The sequence below is a fragment of the Nannobrachium achirus genome (genome assembly GCF_963921795.1).
Source record: "Nannobrachium achirus genome assembly, chromosome: 19".
NCBI lineage: Eukaryota > Metazoa > Chordata > Actinopteri > Myctophiformes > Myctophidae > Nannobrachium > Nannobrachium achirus.
In genome coordinates this window covers 24,387,021-24,413,845 of record NC_137826.1, presented here as the reverse complement: position 1 = coordinate 24,413,845, position 26,825 = coordinate 24,387,021, and the positions used below count along the sequence as shown (strand labels likewise).

The 26,825-nt window shown below is 39.7% G+C and overlaps 2 protein-coding genes across 2 annotated transcripts in view; both read left to right on the top strand.

Annotated features, from left to right (window-relative positions):
* Positions 1–12,547, top strand: part of jam3b (junctional adhesion molecule 3b) — a 36,255-nt gene extending 23,708 nt beyond the window's left edge. Inside the window, exons 2-9 of the mRNA XM_080748419.1 lie at positions 8,891–8,959; positions 9,116–9,229; positions 9,364–9,516; positions 10,260–10,462; positions 11,112–11,211; positions 11,731–11,860; positions 11,972–12,026; positions 12,192–12,547. Of these exons, the coding sequence (XP_080604545.1) occupies positions 8,891–8,959; positions 9,116–9,229; positions 9,364–9,516; positions 10,260–10,462; positions 11,112–11,211; positions 11,731–11,860; positions 11,972–12,026; positions 12,192–12,227 (860 nt within the window). The 3' untranslated portion in view covers positions 12,228–12,547. The remainder of the gene's footprint in view (positions 1–8,890; positions 8,960–9,115; positions 9,230–9,363; positions 9,517–10,259; positions 10,463–11,111; positions 11,212–11,730; positions 11,861–11,971; positions 12,027–12,191) is intronic.
* Positions 12,548–18,036: 5,489 nt separating this feature from the next.
* Positions 18,037–26,581, top strand: LOC308305122 (vacuolar protein sorting-associated protein 26B-like). The gene is made up of 6 exons (XM_080749809.1): positions 18,037–18,426; positions 19,933–20,089; positions 20,479–20,643; positions 20,851–21,026; positions 23,047–23,189; positions 23,422–26,581. Exons 1-6 carry the CDS (start codon positions 18,204–18,206, stop codon positions 23,554–23,556), a joined length of 999 nt encoding a protein of 332 aa, XP_080605935.1. The 5' UTR covers positions 18,037–18,203; the 3' UTR covers positions 23,557–26,581.
* The last annotated feature ends 244 nt before the right edge of the window (positions 26,582–26,825 follow it).

Below are 26,825 nucleotides of genomic sequence, written 5' to 3'. Positions count from 1 at the left end.
AGAGGTATTAAAAGGTCCTTATACCAGTATTGTCACTTTAGAAATGTGCATATACACTCTATACACTTAAACTTTATGTCGGTTTGTTTACAGTTGAGTGAGAAAACAATGTTGCACATTAGGTTAATCATCTGGGGACCCCCACAAAATAATTTGGGGACCCCCCTGGGGGTTGAGAACCATGGCACTGAGTGTGTATGGCCTCTTTAGGGTTGTATGATGGAATTCTGACTGCCTCACACTTGAGTGGTAAGGTCAGGGTAACACCAGCTGAAATGGCAGGAGAGAAAGAACCACAGCGTCATGCATTTGCACTTGAAGGCTAATTAGCGAACGATGTGCCGGTGAACTCATTTCAGAATCAGAATCCCTGTTAGAAACTTTGACCTCCAATTTGGACTGGCAGCTTAGTTTGTGGTGAAATATAAGTTGTGTGTGCCTATAGTCTGCCTACGCATTTTGACACGCTGTGTGCTAGATAATCTTTGTGCTGTAAAAACGACAGTTAATTTATACTTCAAATGAACCTTCTTACTTCTTACCTTGTTTGGTTAATGTCACTTTATGTTTAAAGCTGGAATAGGCTTGGCTGAATAAATGCTACAGGCTTCTAGGCCGAATTATTAATGCAACGTTAACTTACAGCCAGGCACTGAATATGTATGTATCATAATATGTTACATACATATTCACTGCCAGTATACTTATATTATAAGTCCTCTGTCTGTGCCCTTGCACAGGCATTGTTTCGTGCTTCGCCTTTGCAAAGGTCTAGTATCTACTGCTAGTATGTGTATGATATAGGATAGAACAGCTGACATCATATATCATTATCTCCTTGACATTTTTATGGGCCATTAAAAACATATCAGTCAGAAGTAAACACAGGAGGTGTGACCTTTGTGTTATCATTGGTGAATATGGCAGGTTAGTCAGACACAGCGAGTGTTTTTAGTGGGAGAGTGGGGCCAAGCCCAGTTTAACATGGTCAGTATTGGGGAGGGAGCAACCGAGGACATGCCTTCCATGCCATCCAATCACAGCTGTTGAACTGGGGAGGAGAATTAATTGGTCCTTTGGCACCGTTTGGTCAGTGAATAGAAGCAATTTCTGCTTTGGGAATTGAATCAATGCAGCTCTTTAATAATAATGGAGGATATTATCTGATCTGTTGGCAGCAATTTTTCACCCTCACTGACGCAAAGCCATAAGCCTGATTTATACGGTATTGCATGCCAAAAATAGCCGGTGAGCTTGAAGATCTGCTATTTCCCTCGAGTGTACACCAAAGTTTGAATCTAAAGGAGTACTGAGCATGCTACTGACCTGAAGCCGAAAGGTTTTCATGTCAAGGATCCCCAAAATTATATGAATATGGCCGCGGACCCCCCCATCTCAAAATATTTTGTGCCAGGGAGTCAGGGACCCCTAGAAGCAAGATTTGAGTTTAACATTTTAGCAAAGATTTGCACGTTTTCAAAGAGGTTTCAAAAATAGCAGATCTACAAGTGGCACAAAGTGATGAGTGATGAACGCTATGAGTGTGCTATTTCTTTTAAAGTATAAAATAATTAGTTAAAGTGCTTACACAGATGCTTTCCCGTTTTCTTTTTTTATGGGTGAAATGAATGTGTGTGGCTCAAACAGCCTAACACGTGAAAAGGGGTTGCAGGATAGCAACTGGTTGATGTTTTTTGAAACCAGGTGCTCACACTTTGATCTCTGCAGCTTCCAAAGGGGCGTGGGAATATCGTGCGTAGGCGCTACAGTAGGTATAGAGATGTTCCACAGGGAATATCACCAGGTTGGCTAATTGAAGCGTTCTATTTATGACATCAGCTTCAACTCGGTGGATCTTCAGAACACCCTTATGGGAAATTTAGCTGCATTTCCCTTGAGGAGCTAGACTATAGAGCAGGATTCAAGATCTTATCCTATTCTTGTGCTCGTCCGTGTATCATGGTACTACTCCACAATGTACAACCTGGGGTTTAAGCAGGGCATTACACGAAGATTAGAGAGAAAGCCTGAAGATTACAAAAAAAGAAAAAAGAAATCTTTGATGCAGATTGCCAGCTCTTACACAGCTGTGTCCTGCCAAGAATTCAAAACAAGAGACAGGAACAGAGAAAAGAAATACATGGATATGTAGGTCAATGAACACCTGGTTGGAGAGCCAATAAACCTACATCACACACACACACCTCCCATGTGGACCTGCACTCTGTGTGAAGGCTGCAGTGTATTTGAGCCTGCAAAACTGCCTGAGAAATGCACAGATAGAGTACTCTGCCTACTGCCTAGGTGCTGCAAACTGTTGAAACACCTGTTCACAGTTGCCGGATTATGTGAGAGAAATAAGCAACCAGGGTCTTTGAAAACAAGCCCAAAAGGAGCGACTATGCCACATGAGCACTTTGAACCTATAAAATAGCCGATCTACAAGTTCACAACGTGTCACAGCGTGACGCGTAGTGAGACTTATAATAAGCAGAAATGGCTTATTATAAGCAATGAAACCATCTTTAGGAGTAGGACTGACTGTCCAGTGTCCACACGGTTATTTGCAAGAGATCAGATCGGATTTGGTATTCACTCAGACATCGTCGACATATGTGCATTGTATGCTGTAGTAATTAGGCAACGACATATAAGTGAGCAAACATATACTCTGTTGTACGACGTGTGTCACTGACCGAAAATATCTGATCTACAAACTCACAACATTTAAGGTCGGAGATCGGCTTTTTTGCCGAGCGACAGCGTCAAACAACGAAGTATAATTCAGGCAGCTGTATCAGAGTGTCCAGACTGAGACACATCTTTGGAAATCAGATTTGTATCGCATTTAAATTAGGAATGTGGCTCAGATCTGATTAGCAAAAATCTATTTCCATGTGTTTGCTTTGCTGTTCAGACATGATCAAAACCAATCTGATTCTAATCGAGATAGGCCAAAAATCTGATTTGGGCGCCCAGGCTGATGCTTTCTAAAGAGACAAGAGGACATGGACAGGATGAGTGTACAGAGTAGATGACAGGAAAGACCGGAAAGAGTGGGAATCACCAGTCTCACAGCACACCATCAGCACTTCCTAAAAGGCTGAATTTCACACTTAGTTGTGTGCCGATAGCAGATCTACAAAACAACAACTTCTGTGAGCTTGTAGGTCTGCTATTTCTGATATGCGACATGATGCACAACCAAGTATAAATCGGGTGTTACCTGCAAGTGACCTTCATAAAGAGATCCAAACTGAAAATGTTGGTGGCCATTCCAGTTCTCTGATATACTGTACGTAATGGCCTGGTCAGGAATGCTGCTTTGTGAGAATGGCTCAGGGGGGATGCAGGGATATTGTGTGTTGTTGTAGATTACAGCAGATCTACTGTAATCCATTCTGACCTGGGCAGACCTTTCTGCTCAAAAAGCAGTTTGTACAGTATGGGTGTTTTGTTTGTTTGAATACTGCGATGCAGAGGCTAGCTTTTGTAAGCAATACCGATGAAGAAGGTCAGTCGAGGTAGAATACAAAACAAAACGTTTCTATGAAATATCTCATGCAGCACTTTCAAATAGTGTCTTGTTACAGTAAACACAGGGTTAGATGCGAATGTTCAGACATGGCTTTCATCCACATCAACCTGTATGATAAACACAATCTGCTTCCAATGTCTCAGCAAAGACATAACTCAAAATGTGGTGTTGTTTTTTTGGATGTGCTGAAGGCGGTGCAGTTCCTATAAGTCATATTGAATGACTTGTCTCAGGCTTGGACTCTATGAGCTCTGTTGCCTTATTTATAGTGTAATGTTAACCACCTATAATACCCTTGCCCTATATAATTGTGAATCGACACAAGCTGTCAGCTCGTAGTTCTGCTATGTTTGTATCTTTGACATTTTAGAATTCTTTGGATTTTTAGGGGGCATTTCTTGAATAATTTCACCTAGCAATTTGACATTCCCAAAATAGGGACACCGGTTGAAAGTGGTTAACAGCTGCTACTTTAGACTTAAGGGAAAGCATGTATTTTATCGTTCACTAAACGATAATGGATGTCCACAAACTGTAAAATACTGTAAAAATGATTTACTGTATATGAGATATTTCCACCTGGCTTTTGGGGGAAAATAATACCCATCCCCTGATTTCCATGTAGCAGTGCAGGTGTGAAAACATTGCTATAATATTTTTTGAGAGAAACAAGCAACCTGCAGGTCTAGGAAAACAAGCCCAAAAGAAGCGACTATAGGATACATGAGCATTGCACACCTACTGTACAGTACTGTATACATCTACAAGCTCACAACTTCTGCTATTCTGCTATTTGAAAAAAATATCTTGAAATAAAATGTGGAATATTTGGGAAGATCTTTGAAATATTCCAACAACACAAATCTGGTATAGTGCTCCCTGGCACTAAACATTTTCAGATGGGGAAACTACTAGAGATGTTAACGATCGATCGGCAATGGATCGGATCGGGCCGATCAAGGCGTGATCGGCGATAATCGGTAGTTTAGATCAAAAGGTAAATTCACCGATCCAATCCGATCGGTACATCCGATCAACCAGCCGTTCAGTATACCCACTTGAGGCCATTTTGGGGTATTGATTTCCACAGTGCTGAAGGAATAATTAGTTACTGCTTTGATAATAAATACATAGTAATGCTGGTAAATAACTATAAGGCAAATATATAAATGAATTCATGAGTGAATTAATTAATTAAAGTTAAAACATTAACATTTAGAAAATATAAATAATATATAAATAATAACTTGATCGGATCGGTGATTGATCGGTATCGGGTGATCAAACTTTAGTGATCGGTGCTCGGTGATCGGTTCCAAAAAACCTGATCGGACCATCCCTAGAAACTACCAATATTTACAAACGACTTCACAGAAAAAGAAGCCCAAAACCCAGCCTCAAAGCCAAAGCCCAGCCTCATATGCCAGTCAACTGTCACGTGTGAACATGCATAGCAAACCATGAGTAGTATTTATGTCTTCAACATGAATACTATTCATATTAATTTAAGACACTTGTAGGAATTAAGAAAATAACCTGGAATTTCAAACTGAAGAAAACTATTTTACGGATAAAATGGTGCTAGTAACCGACACTGCTTTTGAAGGTAAAAAGTGGACATTCAAATCTACTCTCTATCAGTATTTTATCTTTCTTGTTTTACAGGGTTTAGGTATTGTGATAATGTGGATGTGGCTTAAAGCTTTAGCATTAATTCTTTTTGAGGGGGGTTTTTATGTTCTTTCCTGGACAGCTGTGTCCAGGGCAGACCTCTCAATCTGTTTATCTCCAGGTCTAGCTCACTTAGGCACCTTAATCTACTCTAATACTGTCCCTGTAGGGGGAAAGGAGGGGGACAGGGAATAAATCGTTGCATTAGTCATTTTTAAAACAAAAGATTCAGTTAAACACTCATGTTAATGGGGTAGACATACTGTAGTTCTTGATTACTGAGAATGTTGTCTGTCTGTCTATTTGTTAGGGATGGGCGATATGAGATTTCTGGACGATATTGATATCCGATATAATTAATTGCTGTTATGGCCGATAACCGATATAAACCGATGTCGATATCAACTAATTCTGTCTGTATATTTTAACACTGAATTTGAAAAACAGCTTGAATGCAGTATTTTTATTTAAAAGAATTCAACTTGTAGACCCCTTTGAAAGCTTCCCCTAGAAAACACTGATAGAATCTGCAGCTTTCATCATCAAAAAAGCCTTTGCAGGCTTTTTGTTTTAACATTTTCAACCTAATTATTATAAAATAAAATATTCGGCTAAAACCGATATATTATTTTGATATCGGTTCAATACCGATATTGGATTTTAAGGCCAATATCAGCCGATATCTATATGATGACCGATTTATCGCCCATCCCTACTATTTAACTATTGTATCTATCTACTGTATCTATCTATCTGTAGACAGTGTTTTGAATGTCACATTTCTGAACAGAAGTACAGTACTGATCCGTGTCGATAAAGATGCCCTACAGATCTATACACGTACCGCTCTCTCCAGTGACCCTCCAGTGACTTTTAAAACTGCTTTTATAAAAGTTGTCAGGATATATTTAAAGGTTGGATGTGGAGTGGAGATGGAGTGATTGCTCTTGGGGCTCTAACTTGTCATCTTCGCTTATGCCAAAACGCTGTGAACAGGCTAAGCACAAATATATTATGAAATCTAAAAATGAACAATCAACAATAAATAAATTGAAAGCATCTGACGCTTTGCATTTCATGCACATATTTTGTCAAGGCAAAGTCAGCATTAATAAAACCAGCAACACGTCTTTGACACTAAAAGTGATGGATTTGAGAACAGAAAACCTAATTTCTACCTGCATCTAAAACCGACCATTGTATGTGAACCAAACTGCTAAAATACACACAGGCAGATTCAGGTGAAGATGAGGTTTAAAAGGTTCATTCAAATGCCCACAGTGACATCTTTGCATAAATTATTAACGGTACAGCTAACTAAGGTATGACCTAGTTATGGCCTACTGTACATGTGGTATTACTACTACCGCCAACAGAATGTAAGAACAATCTGTGGGTCTGATCTTAACCTCTTGCTAATCAGCTTACCCTGTCTGCATTAGGTGATGAGCCTAGACAGACACTGTTTGCGTGTAAAGGTGATGATGGTTGATTGGGGCCGTGGATGACTAAAGCCTGATTTGTCTGACTTGCGCATTGTGTCTCAGGCCATTTACAAGCTCACAGATAGTGATACTGATGAAGGCTGGATAGCCAAAATGACTGTCACATTGAGACATATTGAAGAAAAAAAAATGTGTGTGTGTGTGTGTGTGTGTGTGTGTGTGTGTGTGTGTGTGTGTGTGTGTGTGTGTGTGTGTGTGTGTGTGTGTGTGTGTGTGTGTGTGTGTGGATAGCGCACCAGAGTGGTCAGAACGCTGTGGTCAGTAACCTCATAATAGCATAACTGAGTGATATTAGTTTTACATATTTGTGGTGCCCTCGTTTCAGAATGGAGCATTTCATTAGTAGTACTGTAGTAGTCGTAGATACATTGTCAGAGCTATGATGAATGCAAAAGGAGGTTAAGGTGTATCCCTTAAGTCCCATGAGCTAAACAATTACAAAAAAGTATGTCCCGAGTAGCTCATTTGTTGGAAGCCAGACATTCACTGCAGGAAGAATCTAGCTGCCAATTGTTTAAGTGCATGGTTGGTCAGTATTGGAAACCATCCACCAGAAAGGATGAGGATCACTTCAGCTATAGGACTTGGCAGTGGAACTAGGGATGGGACGATAAGCGATATTATCGTTTATCGTGATAAAAAACACTCACGATAATCATATCGTGGAGATTTAATTTATCGTGATATCGTCCTCCGTCATGCACTTGGATCAATTCACCTTTTATTTGCCGAGCAGCATATCCGGTACCACTTAAACCCTATATAATTGGTAATAGGTACTTAGAATATACTTACTTGATAGTCTTTTTTTCACTCTCTATTAAATGTCTTTGCCAAAAATACCCAATCTACAAGCTCACAACGCGTTGCGTTGCGACTCATTGATTATCGCGATAATATCGTAAATCGTGATTTCTTTTTCACAATCATCGTGATATAAAATGTTCATATCGTCGCATCCCTAAGTGGAACCCACTCAGCAGTGTCAGTGTATGTATGTGAGACTCTCTCCATTGCCTTCGTCTCTGGAGCTGTTCTTGTGCTTCTGGTTTGCTGTGTGACTTTTAGGGGATTTGTATGTGGACCATGGGCTGTCATGATGATTCAGCAGTGCCCCTTCCCAAGGCCCTATCCCTTCCCTCTGTCACAGAACCACACAGTGCGTTCCACGGTGCTCTTGCACCATTAGTCCCACATGGGCAGCTGCATCAAACAGCCAGAGAAACAGAGATAGAGAGAGAAATACAGACAGACAGACAGACAGACAGACAGAGTTTGTGTGTGGGTATGAGTGTGTGTGCGTGTGAGAGAGAGAGAGAGAGAGAGAGAGAGAGAGAGAGAGAGAGAGAGAGAGAGAGAGAGAGAGAGAGAGAGAGAGAGAGAGAGAGAGAGAGAGAGGAAAGGGCCAGGCAGACAGGCAGCTGAGCCACTGGCATGGTGAGCTTGCCCTGAAGGGCACATGCCTCCCTGCACAATTCTCCACTGTGCACAGAAACAGCACCCCCATCCTACAACACATAAACATTAGTTTGCCCAACAAGACTAAAAATGGAAGGTAACAAGGCCACAATATGCTGGGATGAAACACAATTAACGTGTTGATGACAGAGGGGGAGACTGGGAGGTGTTTGTTATGTGAAAACGAAACTTTACGGAATTCACATAGGATCTTCTTAGAATGTCAGACAAATAGCCTTGACTTCTATCAAGGGATGAATCTCACCCGATGCTATAGGCAGGAGACTCATAAAAGTTCTGGCGACAACACTGGAGCAGCTCCAGCCATTACATTTACAAGGCCACCTCTGAAATCTCTTGCAGTACCCAGGGTGGATTTCAAGGGAAACAGATGTGTCCTGTTCAAAAATTGCCTTGAAATAAATGTAATTTGACTGTAAAAGGAAATAGACTCAAACAAGCGTTCTATTATAATCAAACACCCATAGTTATTTTAAACATACAGTATCGTCACTGGCATTCCTTTTCATTTAGTCTGTGAAAATTCAGTAAAGTCCGAAACATTTCCTGAGGGTGATGATACTGCACGGCATACACAGCCCAACCAACAATGTCAGTTATTTCCAATATAACACAAGGTCATTTATGTAATACGATGACATCAAAACCCATGCACCAGATAGATTAATGTTTCTTTTCCCTCTACCATGTCTTGCAGGCTACGTCAATGTGTTTGCAGTGATACTCAAGTCATTAGACCAGGCACCATGGACCAACGAGTTTGAATGTAAGAGCTAATGTGTACATTTCCTGCATTTCATACTAATTTGAGAATTACAGACTGTTTTGTCATTGGTTTTGACATGATGCTTAAGTCTGTCTCCTCTCAGATGTATCCTGACTGAATTTCTTGCCATGATCTCACTTCCTCCTTCTCTTGCAGCAATCGAATTATCCTGTATGATTGAGTCCATTACCACAAACAGTCCCAGAATTGAATGGAAGAAGATACAGAATGGGGAACCCAGTTATGTGTACTTTGACAAGAAGGTTTCAGGTAATGTATAACAACATCAATGCACACATTTTAGAGTGAAATGAAAACCTATTGTACCATGGAAATTAACTATTAACTGTAAATGTGTTGTATTGTTATTTCTTTTAATTATTATATATGTTTTACTCCTGCAGGTGATTTGGAGAATAGAGCAAAGATCAGAGAGCCTGCAACATTAGTGATAACTAATGCCACAAGATCAGATACTGCAGACTATCGTTGTGAGGTCACAGCTCCCAATGATATCAAGTCCTTTGATGAGATTCTGATCAGCCTGGTTGTAAGAGGTATTCTTTCAAACAACAAACAAACAAACCTTTTCAACATCCACCAAACAATTACTACCAATGTCTTCCATGTTTAGCGATACCTGAGTGACACAGAGCTAACATTCATAAAGACCCCATTTTACAGTACCCTAAAGTCGCATTTTGAACACAAAACAAATACGCAATGCAGTAAAATAATCCTGATTCAATCATATATGATCAGCAACACTCCCAACACTATATTTCACAATATGGAAGTTAGACAGTGAAAACACAGTTTCATCTGGACTCTGACTGGTAGAGTTATTGACTATACTCAAAGCAATTTTAAGCTTGTGTTTCATGTAGGGGTGCTCTTCCTAAGCTTCCAATACTTGAATTGTATTTACCTAGTCAAAAAATAAGTTGTCATTGTTACTTTATGAAGAAAGAAAGCTAAAAAAAAATAAGCTTGGTGTATCATGCTTTGGATGCTGTAAGCTGAAACCGTGTTGTAGGTCATAGCAACTCGTTGGCTTACATAGGAGGATGCGTTGTGACCGGACCTGCCCAACTGCAAAGGCGTGCTCTGGGCTATAATGGGAAGCCTCTGAAACTGCATCTGCTCTGAATTGCAGTGCTAAAGAAAGCAAGCGCTACGTGTTTTTGTTGCACTGCTTGGCATGGGCCGGAAAACATGGACCCGTCAAGGTCTCCTCAACATTTATCAGTACTCCCCCAGAAGGTTCCACACAGTGACTATATGCTTTATGTCCTCACAGTAAAGCCGGTGATGCCAAAATGCAGTGTCCCAAAGTCAGTGCCCTTTGGGAAGTCGGCAGAGCTGCGCTGTGTGGAGGAAGAGGGCTTCCCCAAGTCCCAGTACCAATGGTTCCGAAACAAGGAGGAGATTCCAGATGATCCAAAGACCAGCCCAAAGTTCTTCAACTCAACGTACACACTCAACTCAGAAACAGGAACTTTGGTTAGTATATGCGTGTGCATTTGTTTGGGCAAGGGCATGCTTTGAGAGGCAAAGGGCGGGGCAGTGGAGATAGAGGGCCTGGCACTCAGGGATAGGGGCAGATATTTTGGGGAGACAGTTGATGGTGCGACAGAGCTTGAGCCATGAGGGGAATCTGCTGTCCTCGCTTGCACATTCCTCAATTCTCTCTCACTACCCGGGCATGGCCAGATCTGGTCTGTGGCTATGGCTGTCGCGATCATGAGATTGTAGTTGATAGTCATACAAATAATTGTGTTGATTAATAATGTTATTGTTTTTTTTATTTTTTTTATTTTAGCCTTTGTAAACAAAGAATTGCACTGGGCAGATATGACAAATACTGCAACTTAAAACCAGAACCTATTACTGAAATATTCAAAGAATTGACTGACAATGTTCAGTACCAATAATCAATATAACTAACCAGTAAGACGCCTAAGGGCGAAAAGTGACCTCGCCCTAAAGAGCTAAAATAAACTGTGTAGGGTTGAAATGTCATTGTTTGTTGTCATCCCATCTTTCTAACATCAAACACATTTGTTAGGTGCATTAAAACAGCAGGCGGAACATTCCATTGACTTCATCACATAATGACATTATCTCAAATGTATTGTGTTTTATCTGACAGAGGTTCAGTGCTGTGAGAAAAGAGGACGGTGCACAGTACTACTGCAGAGCCAAGAATGATGCTGGACATGCAGAGTGTGGACCCCAAATGATGGAAGTCTGTAAGTGTGTCAGACACACACGCACACGCACACACACACACACACACACACACACACACACACACACACACGCGCACACACACACACACACACGCACGCACACACACACACACACACACACACACACACACACACACACAGAGTTTAGGCATTTAGCAGACGCTTTTAATCCAATGCGACTTACAATAAGCAGGTAATACATCAATATAATAAGCAAGCTAATATGTCAGTACATCAACAACAATACAACAAATGCATATGAATATCAATCAAAAAAAAACAATAGCACGCACGCACGCACGCACGCACACACACACACAGAAGATAATGTTCAGTTTATGTCTCTTTTGTTTGATTGTAATAGCATGGTAAAAGGATATGCTGAATTTTATGTTGTCCATGTGTTCACGTTCGGTAGATTTTCATTCTCTATCTATCTATTTAGCTTGCCTTTTATAAATTCCTGGAATTCCAGCAAAGCCTTCTCAATTATAATTTGTTCTGCTTGTCATTCCACAGATGACATTAACATCGCAGGGATTATCCTAGGAGTGCTGGTGGTGGTAGTCGTGCTGCTATGTATAACAGTGGGTATTTGCTGCGCATACAAGCGAGGCTACTTCGCCAGCCAAAAACAGACAGGAAACAAGTAAGATTATCTTAAATGTCGTCACAGGCTACATTTTACTTTTATTGTATTCATGACATATTGTATCAGAAAACAATTATTATAAAAATTATTTACTTGGTGTCTTATCAGTTACAAAGTCCCGGCTAAAGGAGATGGAGTGGATTATGTCAGGACAGAGGATGAGGTAAGTAACACAAACAAAAGATTCATCATCAACTGTTGTGATTGGTTATTATTATTATTACATGAAAATAATAGTAATAAAACGGTATAAACTATTTAATACATTTGAAACAAGAGTTCCAAACAAAACAAACGAGTGGCTAATGTGAATTTATGTCTTTCGCAGGGTGACTTCCGACACAAATCCTCATTTGTCATCTAAAAAGGACGAGGAAGATGAGGCTGGATTTGCTTAGGAGTCAACGGCATATGTTGGACTGCACTCGTGAAGCTGTTTAACCAGTGAGCTGCCCAGTTTGTGCCTTGAGTTCTTGGCTTGACTGAAATGAAACAATTCAAGTTTGCCAAAGGTGACAAGTTTTCACAGGAGAACAGTATGTAAAAACTATTACCCACAGTCCGATACAGATTGGTACTGGAAATCATTTGATGGCCGTATTACCACAAAATGACACATTTTGCTAAATTATGGGGTTCTTTATTTACAGTTATTAATGCATGTTTTTAAAGGTTTAACACCAACCGAGGGGAAAAAAGAGCGTTCTGTCAGGAAAAAAAAGGAGAAGACATTCTGTTCTGAAGTCAATGGTTATGACAATATCCTACTGTAAACATTTTGCTTCAAACCTTTTGTCATTTATATAACATTTCTTTTCTACTGTTGAAATTTGTCAAGACTATTTTTGATGGAATATATTTTAAAATGCCTATAGATAAAGGTTTACTTTTTTAAATATTTGTAAAATACTAACATGTGTTTTTTATTTGGTTGTGGATAAAGATATTTAACATGTTAACCATTTAACATCAACCCGTAAGCATTTACACCTCTGCAAATATGAAAGACGGAGCTTGACAGATTATTACATATACAGTATGAGCATATCAAGATCTGGTTCTTGATCAGCGGTCTTACATATTTTATTTCTCTGATGGGATATCCCAGTCATTATTGAAAGAGGGTTCCTTGTTAATGTTTGTAGATAGTCTTAGACAGTAACGGATGATTTATACTGAGTTGTGCCCCGGTGTCTAGCACCGAAAATAGCCTATCTATAAGCTCACAACGAGTCACAGCACAACACGGCGTGACCTTGTAGATCAGCTATTTTTGGTGAGCGACACAGACGCGCAACTGAGTATAAATCAGGCGGAAGAAGCTTTGAAGAGTGCCAGTCAAATGCTGTGAAACACTACACGATCAGTGCTGCGTTTTCTTGATTTTAAGTGTCCTTCTGTGCTTGCTGTTTATCTTGTATATATTGAATATACTGTCCAGGTTGGGGGTTTTGCTGTCAAAAGTACGTTCAATATTACACTATAACAATACAGGGTTTGATGTTAACAATTGTATTGATTTGTATATAGTTTTTTTACGTGTAAAGTGGTGAAATGCAAAACTTCCTATTTGCGGCAATATGAAACTCCATTTCGAACACTCAAAAGATCACTGTAATATTCTACGTGGATTTCCTTTTATAAAACATTCATAACACCTGAGTAAGTGCAAATCGTTAAATTGTAAATTCATGAATACTAACTAAATCGTTTCATCAGTTTTCAGAGGGTAATTAAGTAGCATACCTTTTTTCATGAAACAACACACTATTCCAAAGCTACCGGTATGTCACGGCTGACATAATCAGCATAGGGCTGGGCAGTACATCCATATTGATATACCGTATTGATATGAGACTAGATACTGTCTGGGATTTTGGATGTTGTAATATAATATCCTTTTTCTGGTTTTAATCACTTAAGCCCTATTTTATCCTTATAGACACATTTCAAAAATACTGAAAATAGACAAATATTGCAGATCCACAGGCAGCTTTTCTGCTATTTTTTAAAATGTTTGATAAAAACAAAAGAGTGATAGATACAAATTCACAATACAATATTATCATCAGAATATTGATATCAAGCTATTTGGTCCAAAATATTGTGATATTTTATTTTGTCCATTTCAGCCAGCCGTATATCACATCAGTGCCGTGTTGAGGAGGAACGTGCCATGTTGCTGCTGTAAAGCTCTTATACAGATGTTATGAATGTGCTACAAGCCAAAATCCATGTCGAGAGTTATCAAAGAGCGGTCATGGTGGAGACGATATGCCCAGTGTTTACACATAGGAAGTTAAACTGTTTTCCCAGCAAAATATTTCATTTCTGACATGAAATTAGGAACACTGAGAGGCACTCCATAATGCAAGGTGTAATTGTTATCACAGTTTATTCCACAAGTTAATATATTACGAAGAGGTATACGGTACAAACACGCAAATGCATTTTCCCGCCTACCAGGTGATGGCTGTCATTTGTACAATTCATTCCTCTTAAGTGCCTTCTGCCATTACAATAGAGCCCCCTGACCACAACAAACAATGATATATCACATTTGTACATTGCTATGTATATTTTGGAGAAGAATACACCAAAGTATCAACAGTTTATTTTACATGTATGACACAAGCATGGCGTTTGAGAGGAATGACACCACAAATTGTAAATTCATATAACATTTACCCTCACTACATATCCAATATTATGTAAATAGCTTATTTCAGTTATTTGAAATCTTAAACTTTATTTCTTTTTTCATTGAGGTAGAGATAGAACTATATTAGTGCCTAAGCATAGCGGGAATTATTTTTGGTAAAGACACATAGCACTAGAAGAGAAGAGAAATATACCCCAAGTGTTAAAACTTTACATGATTTCCGGTTTGTAAATGGTTTGTCTGTCTAATGGCTTATGAAGTGGAGAGTGACATTTTCACACATACGAAAACAGTGTTACTTGGCTCACAAGGCAATCAAGTTTACATAAATGTGACTCTGGCATCAGAATTAAATGAATATTCAGAATGTGCTGTATTATGAAGTTCTTTGTTCTTGTTTATGAAGCAGATATTGTGTAAAGTGTTACGCACAAGGTTTGTCAACAGTAAAGTAAAGTGAAATAGCAGTATGTACAGTACAAGGGCCTAGATTTACCCCAATGAAAGGCCTAAAAGGTGTCTACTCTTGTTGGATGCAGCAAGGCAGAAGGGACTAGGATTAGATTCACATCTCAAGCAGTGAGAGATACATTTTCCTGTGCTAAAGGGCAAGCTAAGCCAAATAATAACTGCCAAACTCACCAACGTCCTCCAAACCTGAGAGGGTACAGTTTCATTGATCTAATTGATAAACTGCTTTCTGTGATAGCGGGATTGGCATGTAACCATGTACTGTAAGAAGTTCAGAATCTTGAGATCATGATTTTATGAACCAAACTTGTGTACTGTATAGTAGAATGTCCTTCTAGGGCCTGGTGTTTTTTGTTAAATCTTGAACCATTCTTTTTTTCTTTCTTTCTTTTTTTGTGATTAATAAATCTCACTTCTAATATTTCAGCATAAGTTTGTGTGTGCTGTTTTTAAGTTTGGGAGAGATCATCAGAAGAATAATTGATGACTGATGTATGAATAATAGTCAATGGTGGCTAGGTTGCAGCAGCTGGAGTATGAGGAGTATGTTAGCTACAACTCAGGTAGGAGAAAAGCAAACAGAGGCCTGGTCAAATTGAGTTGGAGTACTTGACACAATGCTGTAGACCACTTAAACAATAACACAGCTGTCCTGCAATAAATAATTTCAGTCGGCCACTTAAGGACAATGTTGCATGAGGCCTCCGCTTGCTCAAATATTGCAAGACGAGACTGAATCATTCATCTTCATTATGATACTGTCTAAACATTGGACCAGTGTTTCACAACTTGTTCTGGGCCAGTGCCTCCTATCCCCTTACTGCCCTCCACCCCCCCACCCCCAATTAAAATGTAAGCTGTACTTTCATTGTGTATTGTGTTGCTTAAATACAGGCCCTGTCACATGGATGTCAGGCCATGTCACAGTTCTGTGACATGATACTGATCAGGATACTGACATCAGCATCATGACAGTATCATTGTCAATATAATGGTCAGTATCATGTCAGTGTCATGGTCATGTCAGTAGCATGGTTTCTCCCCCGGGAGTAGATACTGGAGCAGTTGCGTGACGGAATTGTGTACATATTGAAGTTGACTGAGAACAGTCAGTGGTGTCATAGTGCACTGGTTATCCCCCTTCCAGGGGTGAAGATAGTCAATCTGCATACTTTTTGTTTGTTGTGTTGTGAGCTTGTAGATCTGCCATTTTAAAAGATGTTGACAAACATTCTCTGACTCCCGGGCCATGGCAACTGTTTTAGAACCATTGCAAATAGAGGATGCTGTTGCAGTATTCAAGCCTGAATGTTATTAATGCATGATGAGTAAGTGACTGTGACAGTATATGGGTCGGAGGCAGCCAATGCTACTGAGCCGGTGTGAGAAGGCGGTTTTGGTTATCTGGTTGACATGGGCCAGGAAGTACGCATTTAAAATTCATGTGGCTGAATTGTGCTGAGAGACGAATCATCAATCATCTCACTGGTATGGTCACTTCACTTTCTTCTTTTAAAAAAAAAAAAAAAGAAGAAGAAGCTGAGAGGAAGAGAAGAGACGAGCAGCCTTTGGCAGGGTTCAATGCTATGTCAGCAGGAGCACACAAGTCAAGGGTCTACAGAGAAAGGTCTTAACCACTACCTATCAATGGTTCTCAATTAATATATTCATATGACCCCTGAATTATATTTGGCCACCCATTTGAAAATATTTTGTGCCAGGGACCCCCCATAAGAACAGATTTGCCAACATTCGAATAGCCAAAAAATTCAATATAGGCTTACAATTTATAATTACAATTTAGGCTTTTAGCAGACGCTATCCAGGTCTAAGTGTTTTAAAGTGATATTCCACTTAAAAAAATAACTTTTGGTCATTTTATCGTCTGCTCAGGCTTTTGTGAACACCCTGGACAGATTTTAATTTGCTTGATTCAATATTTAGATATTTAATATTCATTTTATCAGACACTCTCCATCCAGGGCCCATTTCTAAACAAACCCATTGTAAATTCAAACTCCATTTTAACCATGATAGATTAATCAAAAACACCTGTCTTTTTTTCTGGTGACAACTACCCTCCTAATACGTGAACTGGTCCTGTTTTTCGGATAACTTTTTTCATTTATTTTAAATATCTTTTGGAGAAAATGAAAAAAAAAAAAACAATAAAATATTATAAAAAATAGATAAAGTTATCAAAAAACACAAATGAATATTATCTAAATATTGAATCAAGAAAATTAAAAACTGTCCAGGATGTTCACAATAAACAATACATAGACAATAAAACGACCAACAGTTTTTTGAAAGTGAAATATTCCTTTAACTGTTCCTCTCTTTCCTGGCGACCCTGCCTGGAACCCCCTCAAGGAACCCTGGGGTCCCCGGACCCCACTTTGATAACCAGTGCATCACCACAGCACACTCACAGACTGTAAGCCAGCAAGTTTTCAAACAGAGATGTGACACAGGTTGAGAAATCACATGATTAAAGTATGCCCTCTAGTGGTTGAGAAAATTATTGATATGAATAGTTTTGTTTTCTGGCAAACATTGTGATGGCATTAGCACCTTAATTATCAAACACTAATTACGTGGATTATTTTTTTAGTTAAATTGATACTCTTCTAAACAACACGCTCCAAAAAGACCTCTGGGAAGCGTGATTTTTTTTCGTCAAGAGATTGGGGTATAGCTTCTCAGCGGTGGCATGACAACACTTAGCCAATCACAGCGTGTCCCTCTGGTCCATGGGATCTCTAGTCCCTGCCAAAAAAGATGGTTGTTCGCGCTAGTTGATGCTGCGCGAATAAAAGCGCAGAACTATTTACTAAGTAAAACATTTTGACTCATTATTAAAACTACTATATATTTTTTAGGCACTTACACTACGTTAGAATATAAGGTATCCAATAATTAAATTATAATTAAAAATATTTTTAAAACTCGTGAAAAAAAAAAAAAAAAAACATCACTTGCGTTGCACATGACTATCAACGCACGCGCAGTCCGACGACTGGTGCACATCGAAATATTCAATAACCTGACACTCGTTTTGCACTGGACAGATAGCACACTTATCGCGTCAACTACAAAAGAGATCGCTTGTTAGATTCATATAACCGTCTCTTTTCTCCATAGGATCCATCGATATTCGATCATAATAATAAAGCGCTAACGTAGCTGAACAAAGCTGCAGGGATCATGAGCTTCTTCGGTTTCGGTCAAAGTGCAGACATTGACATAGTTCTGAACGATGCCGAGACCAGAAGGAAAGCGGAGCACAAGAGCGAGGATGGCAAGAAGGACAAATACTTTCTGTTCTACGACGGGGAGACGGTGGCAGGGAAAGTGAACGTTACCCTGAAGAACCCCGGCAAGAGGCTGGAGCACAACGGCATCAAGATCGAGTTTATTGGCCAGATTGGTGAGTCAGTGTGAATGGGTCACAAAAAAGTGCGCAGGAGGCCTTGGTTAATCACCAAAGTACACTATCTCTAAAGTAACACCGACCTGACCTGTGTGGGGTTGTTATGAGCTGACACGTGCAGTATGTCTGTTATATCGTTAATAAATAATGTATCACTGAATGAAGCTACAATGTAGTTACATGTAACAACGACTGTCACCACAGGATCATTCATGTTGACTTGGAGGTGTCATCACTCATCAAGACAAGTAGCCTACTACTAAACTGTGGCTGGCCTGGCTGTTTGGCAGACAGCCACCAGTCGTTGGGTTATCTGACTGGCTCCCACCATATGGACATCTATGGCCCACACACACATTGACATTTTTACAGTGTGTGGAGGATTGAGTCAAATCTTGGTTGTGGGATAGCTATAGCTGTTCAGCTAACAAGTAAAGCTCTTAATCCAGGATTGATTTCAACTCTTATTATACGTTATTAAATAAGAGGTAACATTTGGAAACAGCTGTGATGCAATATTTTCATGTTGTGTTTTAGAAATGCACACACACAGTCATGCTATGTGCTTATGCACTATGGCCAAACACTACTTTGCAGTGGGGTGTGAAGAGTTTTTCTTTTACCTCTGTCCTCATCAGACCCCTTAACCACAAAGTTCATTGTTGTTCTGATTGATTGATTGATTGATTGAAGTAGGCTATGTATGTAGATATCATAGGGAAAGGTACAGTTTCACGACGGTACTACAGTACACTGGTCAACTAAAAGGAAACTCAGTTAATTCTTGTAGCTTATTTCCAAGGATATTCTTCTCTTTAAATCATAACATTGAATGACAGACAGATGGAACACAGTACTATCCAGTAGATATCATCTGAACAAACAGTTATAAACAAAAACAACAATGCAAAATAAAGGGTATTTACATAGAAGGGCCAGGTTGAGGGTAAGGTTAGGCTAGGTTTATTGTTACCAGTTTCGAGTGGCAGCTGCCTGTATCATAAAAATATTTCTGAAAAAACACTTCCTTATTTCTTACCAGGAAGTATCATTTCGTGGGGGAGGGGGTGCAGGAGGCAGGACCATAGAGTTGTGCCACTGTAGCTATTTGATGAAGAGCTAACGCCAATTAGTGTCCTCTGTACTGTGTGTATGGATGAACATCCCCATCCCATCCAAATGTATTTTTATCATCATTATGCTCTCATTGTCAACATGAAGTTCTTCTCTTAATGTTTACCCCCTCAAAACCCCCTATTCTTAGAGAAAAAACGAGGACTGTAGCTGTTCACTAACCACAGTATAGGGAATTATTTAAAATAATAATAATTATAAAAGAACAGCACAAACATTTCACATAAACATTTCAGATCCTGTAATTGATGCAAAATATGTAGAGAGCTAGCCAACTGTAATGTTAATGGATATTGTTAGCCCTCCTTGTACAGAACACAGAAACTACTGTATTTTACTGACCTCATTGACGCCCTTTCTTTCCCTCAGAGCTGTACTACGACAGAGGGAACCACCACGAGTTTGTGTCTCTAGTGAAAGACTTGGCTCGACCAGGAGAGCTCACACAGTCCCAGACCTTTGATTTTGAGTTCACACATGTGGAGAAACCGTATGAGTCTTACACTGGTCAGAATGTCAAGTTACGGTGAGTAATAAAAACATATTTTGTGCACAGTGTGCAAAATTGCGCATTAATTATATTACTTGTATATGCACTTTATAATCGCAAAGAATAAATACACCCATATGTTATAATTTAATGGATTTTAACTTCCCTGACAATTGAATCACTGGCTCCGTTTATAGCTAAATCTGATGATGAAGGCACATGACATTGTCATCTCCAACTTGTTAATCGTCTCTAGATAGAGTAGTGGGTACACATATATTAAGCCAGAAGGGAGGTAGGTCCCCTGAAGTCTACTCAGTTGTTCTATTAGGAGAATGTAACTCATCAAAGTTCATCAAGAGTTTCCTCATTGCCTTTATTTTTGGCTGTGTATGTTCATGAGATGAATCTCCTTGTGATCCCAGCTACTTCCTGAGGGCGACTATAAGCCGGAGGCTGAATGATGTCAGCAAAGAGCTGGACATTGTGGTGCACACACTCAGCACTTACCCTGAACTCAACTCATCCATCAAGATGGAAGTGGGGATCGAGGACTGCCTACATATAGAGTTTGAGTACAACAAGTCAAAGTATGAAATCTCCACATGTTATGTGGCTTAACCTATTCTACTGAGCAAAAGTTAATGTTATGAATGCTTTATTTGATCCTGAAACAACATTGCAAAAGCAAATGAAAAACGACTATCAAAAATGCAGCTTTTGACGTGCCGACATAACACAATGACTCGATTTTCAGCTGCAGACAAGCTTAATTTATCTCTGCCGATGTTCTGTAGGTATCACCTGAAAGACGTGATTGTTGGAAAGATTTACTTCCTGTTGGTGAGGATCAAGATCAAGCACATGGAGATCGACATTATAAAGCGTGAGACGACGGGTACAGGGCCCAACGTCTACCATGAGAATGACACCATAGCCAAGTACGAGATCATGGACGGTGCACCAGTCAGAGGTACAATAGAGTCTTATGCCTGATTCATATGTTGTTGCACACAGGTCTACAAGCTCATGGCATGTTGTAGATCAAGTTGTAGATCAGCTATTAGGCAGTTTAAGCAATCCGTTTCTACAACCGCAACGCGAGGCGGGACTACGGCTGCTATGACGTAATCGCCGTAGCAGTCAAGATCGTTAAGCAAACAGCCGTCGGCGACGGGGGCCCACCCCTTTCACTGAACTCTTTGGTTCCCATGGCGACGTGTCTACGCAGCAGACGTTGTAGACGCAACGTGGAAAGGGAGCTTCTGGTGTTGTAGGGACGGCTGCAACGGCAGCAGGTTAATATATCGAGCGCTGATCATTTCTGGTTACCGTTGTCATCTGCTTAAAGTCGCTATTATCGGTGATTGACAACCGTGCGCAAATACTTAAATAAAGTCATAGGTCTTTGGTTCCCAGCTTACCTAGGTGGTCCAAAAAATTTCACAGACGTTACTTGTTCATAGCTCACTAGATATGACCAGTTAGAATTGGTTATGTAGGAAATGGAAACAGCCCTTTCTTTTCCATTGGGAGTAGGGCTGTCACAATTATGACGTTTTACATGACAATTAATCTTCTCTCAAATAATTGCGATTAACGATTTAATTGTGTTTTTGTCGTTGACAATTACATTTCTGTTTGGCTTTTAGGATTTGAAGTTGCACATGGTAGATATGACACTTAACCTAAATATACAAAGAAATTACTGACATATTTGACAAAAAAGAACATTGATAGTGGAAATAGCCAATCTACAAGCTCACAACGCGTCGCGATGCGACACGTTGTGAGTTTGTAGATCTGCTATTTCCACGATTCTTTTTATTAAAAAAAATATATATGAATCACAGATCGCGTTAGACCGGTAATTGCTGGTTTTGACCGTTTTTTTATGGCCAAGACCGGAAAATAAAATTCCTCCCGGACATTCTGACCGATTGAAAAACCAATGGTCATTTATCATTATCGCCGTCTGCTCCTCATGCGCAGGCTGCCTCTATCTCTCTCTCTCTCTCTCCCCCCCTCTCGCTCGCCCGCCCTCCCTCTCTCTCTCTCTCTCTCTCGCTCGCTCGCCCGTCCGCTCTCCCTCTCTCTCTCTCTCGCTCACTCGCTCGCTCATTTCAGTGTCAGTTTGCGACACGCACTGCATGTAAAGCCATGGGAATTAAGGAATGCACGCACGGTCAGCAATCAACCCATATGAACAAACATTATACACTTGTTTGAAGTTCTTTATGAGGAGATGGAGTGGAGACAGTAGGAAGAGCCTTTTCAACTCTCCTAAAGTTGCATAACATGCGCACGGACGCACTGTCTGTCTGTGTCACCACTCGACAGTGAGTATTGGATTCATTGCTGGTCAGATCAGATGAATCTATCAACCTTTCCTTATGAAGCAAATGCTATTTTTCAATATTCTTAAGTCAAGACATGGCATTGTAGGCCTACTGTTGGCATGAAAGATGATGACAGAAAGACCTTGTTGTGAAAGCAGTGTGCCACATGCAGACAGCCTGCGCGATTAGTCCAATAATTAATTCCCTTATGCGAGATTGAAGCGTTTTTTTTTCTTTCTTTCTTTTTAGCCTACTTTTTCATTCAATTCGTTTTCAGTCCCAACTATGCAGTGAGTAGGCCTTATAGACTACTTTAACTGTTGCTATTGGCTGTTTGTACACCTGCTTGTAATTTATGCATTAAAATGATTATGTCCGGTATTTTCTTCAGATGTCCGGTAAATTTTTATCATGCCGGTCACGGTGACCGGCTGTTAAAAATCCTAGCGCGACCTCTGATATGAATAATGAAACATTTTCAACATGGAAACGATTATGACGATTATGAAAAATAATCGCGATTATGTCAAATAATTGCGATTAGACGATTGTGTAATAATTGTGACAGTCCTAATTGGGAGGTTCTGTCAGTGTTTTCCTGCAGTGCCCAGTTCACATAATGTTATGATGATGGACCATAATGTTGTCCTCCAGGAGAGTCCATCCCCATCAGGCTGTTTCTGGCTGGCTATGAAATGACACCCACCATGAGGGACGTCAATAAGAAGTTCTCAGTGCGCTACTACCTCAACCTGGTGCTCATAGATGAGGAAGAGAGACGATATTTCAAACAGCAGGTACTGTACATACACACACACACACACACACACACACACACAGGGTCAGGTTCTGTATGTACACATAAGAGATAGACGTGTTGTGTTAAGTTTAAATTTGTCCAAAGGGGAAAGAATTGTTGGCAATGTTACTGTGCATTTGACTTTAATTGTGTTGTATCAGAGCATGTAACTACACACACCAATACGCCACTTAATGTAGGCTATAACTAACTAACTTGTTCTGTTCCAGGAGATCACGCTATGGAGGAAAGGGGACATAGTGAGGAAGAGTATGTCTCACCAAGCAGTCATGGCTGCTCAGCGGTTCGAGCCCTCCTCCAATGCTGAGAAACCCCAGGCCCCGAGCACAGAGGACAGCAGCTAAAGTCTGGCACACATCCATGCACATGTATTTACAAGAGTGTTTTTTATTGTGTGTGTGCGCGTGCGTGCATGTGTCCGTGCATGTGTGCAAGCATATCTGCTCACTGCAGAGGGAATTCAGTGCATACATTGCCAACACTGTCTGAATGTCTGTGATATGATGTCGCTGTTTGTTTTGAGATAGAATGTACTGTAGTTTTGACAGAGTGTGTGTGTGTGTGTGTGTGTGTGTGTGTGTGTGTGTGTGTGTGTGTGTGTGTGTGTGTGTGTGAGAGAGCGCGCGCGCGCGAGAGGATAGGCATATACTTGCACTGAGAGTATGTGTTTGTCAGAGAAACAAAGAATCATACTTATGTCAAATAGTTGCAAATAATTATTGGTAAATGCTTTGGCCTGCACAGATAATTATTAGATAGAATGGCTGGGTTTGCGGCCTCTTTACAGCTCAGATAATGTCAGCAAAGTCAGGGGAAAGCATAATATATTGTCTTTCACAATTTGCATATAGTTGACAAAAGCTCCTGGCATTGTACAGTATGCTCCTATGTGGCATACCTCACCTGTCTGGTTCTCCCAGAATGCCAAGAACGTTTTACAAATACTCTGACACAGGTGTGGAATTCTTATTTATGCATGAATGTATGTGACACATTCATTTAGGGCGTACCTGGCTCTAACACCGCCCTTTCCTTCAAACGAATCTCCTGGCTTGCAGAGAGCGCTGTCCAGCAACTAGTCAGAACCTTTAAAAACAAAAGCATCTCAAATGTCCAAATCTCAGTACGAAGGAATATGGCATACATTTAGGATGTATTGTTAGGTTGCCTTTTTTTGGTTTCCTTTTGCTGAAAAACTATTCCTTTTGTTGTTGCTTTTTTCTTCCATTACCTGATACTTCTTACACAAGAAGTATAAGATCAAGTGCAAAATGCAATTGTTAAAAATCCCTCTTGAGTTGTAAAATTTGACGGAAAGACGAGATGTTTGTCTGAGACCAATGCTTAAAACATTTTCATACATTCCATGGCTCCCCCCCTCCCCCCATTAGTGGTAGCTATGATTATAGAGTATTTATTTTTTGTCAAATTCCATTTTTATATATTTCAAATGTTTTACCAGCATTTTTACATGTTAGACGTGTCCATCAGTTGAATAATAAAACCATGAGCATCATAGTTAGTTTTTTGTTTGTCAGTGGGGCCACTGCTGCTACAGTATGACGAATGTGGTAATTGGGGTTGATGTTAAGGATGAATTGCCACCAGTAAGTGCCACCCTCACCCCAGTATTCCTACTTGCACTATGATCTAATTTTGTTCTTTTTACTACCAGCTCCACTTTTGACTCGGACAGATGATAAGCGTAGGCCGGAGGTAGCGTCAAATCAGAGCCTATCGCACTATCCCAGAGAATTGCCTTAAATGCAGTCTGGTCAGTATTATAGGCCATTGTTGTTGTGTTTTTTTAAGAAAGGGAGTGTAAAACTCATGTCTTTGCTGTAGGTTTTGATGAAGCTGTTGTTGGTCTTACTTGTACTGTAGGTCTCCCACTACTTAAAGCACAATTACACTATGTTGGAGGTTTGGGTAGTTACCTTCAAGGTAATTTACCTTGCCATGATGTAATTTAAAATATTGGTGCGATATCAGTATGGCTCCACTGATTAGAAATGTATATCGAAAATAGTCTCCTTATTGACTTACATTGCACACTGGCATACTGTACTGGTAAGATGCCTCAGGGCGACAAGCGGTGAGGTCGCGCCATGTCTTGGCCATCTGGCCAGTGATGTATATCGGACCAGTTACCTGCAATTTAAGTCCATGGGGAGACTATTTTGGAATATCAATTTCTAATCAATGGAACAGTATTTACGATATCGTCTACCAAAGTGTAATTATGTTTTAATTCTGGTTTGTTAGCTTTGTGCCTAAGGGTTTACTGCCAAACTGCTTCAGTGCAATGCTAGAGAAATTCTGTCGCATCTTATTACCGTATTTGTAATCACTTAGTGCAAATTAATTTGTTGTTGAATTCGTTTTTATGAAGTGTAGCCTAACTTAACATGGGTCCAATATGGTAGCTTACGATTTTTATGGCAAATTAATGAATGTATGGAAACAAAGTGACTCCATTCTTTGGTTAAGTGGAAAAATGTGAACCTACTAAACTAGAAATTCTAAGCTCAGCATATTTTCCTAACCATCACAATTGTTTTGTTTCTCTTCTGGTCAAAAAGATTGGAGCAAAAACGGATAAAAAAAATTGCAGACAATGCTACTGGTTCCGTTTAATGTGTCTGATGTGTGAAATATGTTTTTGTTTTTCAAATTCAAGGACGGCACAATATTAAGTACAATGTAATGACACACTGAATCCTAATCCTAGCTCTCACCCCATCATTCCTACATTGCCTTTTGTGTGACAAGATTGTTTTGTGCTGATTTGCAAGATGTAGTAGGCTATCACTGTGTATCATTCATATGGTTTAACCTAACATTTTTTTTGTTTCATACTTGCTATACATGCTTGGTATGAGGTTTAGATTGTTGATATGCCGTCATTGTACTAATTGGAAACTTCTATTATCATGAGACTATTATCATGAGACTAATCGCTAGCCACATCCCTTGCACCTAGGCATAGATTCTACAAATAACTAGACCTCTGTTAGAGGAATAAATGCTTACATACTGTAGTACACCATGTCTCGTGTGGGTCACTCAAGAAACTCTTAGAAAACCTGTTTTTGGTTGACATCTTGGTACAAAGACAACCATGATCTAATGACATGAGATGCACAGTAATTTATCCATTTGTAGCTTTTTGAGGGTACAATTAACCATAGTCTGAGACTCTGAGAGGACCCTTGCAGATACATGTTGTACCCTCTCAGAGTAAATGTGCTTTAAATTCATGATTCTAAAACCCAAATGCAAAATGTAAATGCTGTGAGCTTCATTTATTGTATTGTCTTTCTGTCCACAAACATTTAATGTAATCATATTTTATATTCATATTTTACTTTGAATTAAAGAGAGAAAATTGTCATCTTTTGTATTCCATATAATATTGTCATCTTTTGTATTCAATAAAATAAAATAGATTGAAGTACAACTTATTTTCCTTACACGCAACAATTGTTTCACTGCCAGGAGACTTGATGTTTTTTTAATACCAAATATGTCAAACAATTGTTTCACTGCCAGGAGACTTGATGTTTTTTAATACCAAATATGTCAAGCAGCTATGGCCAGTAGAGGGCAGGTT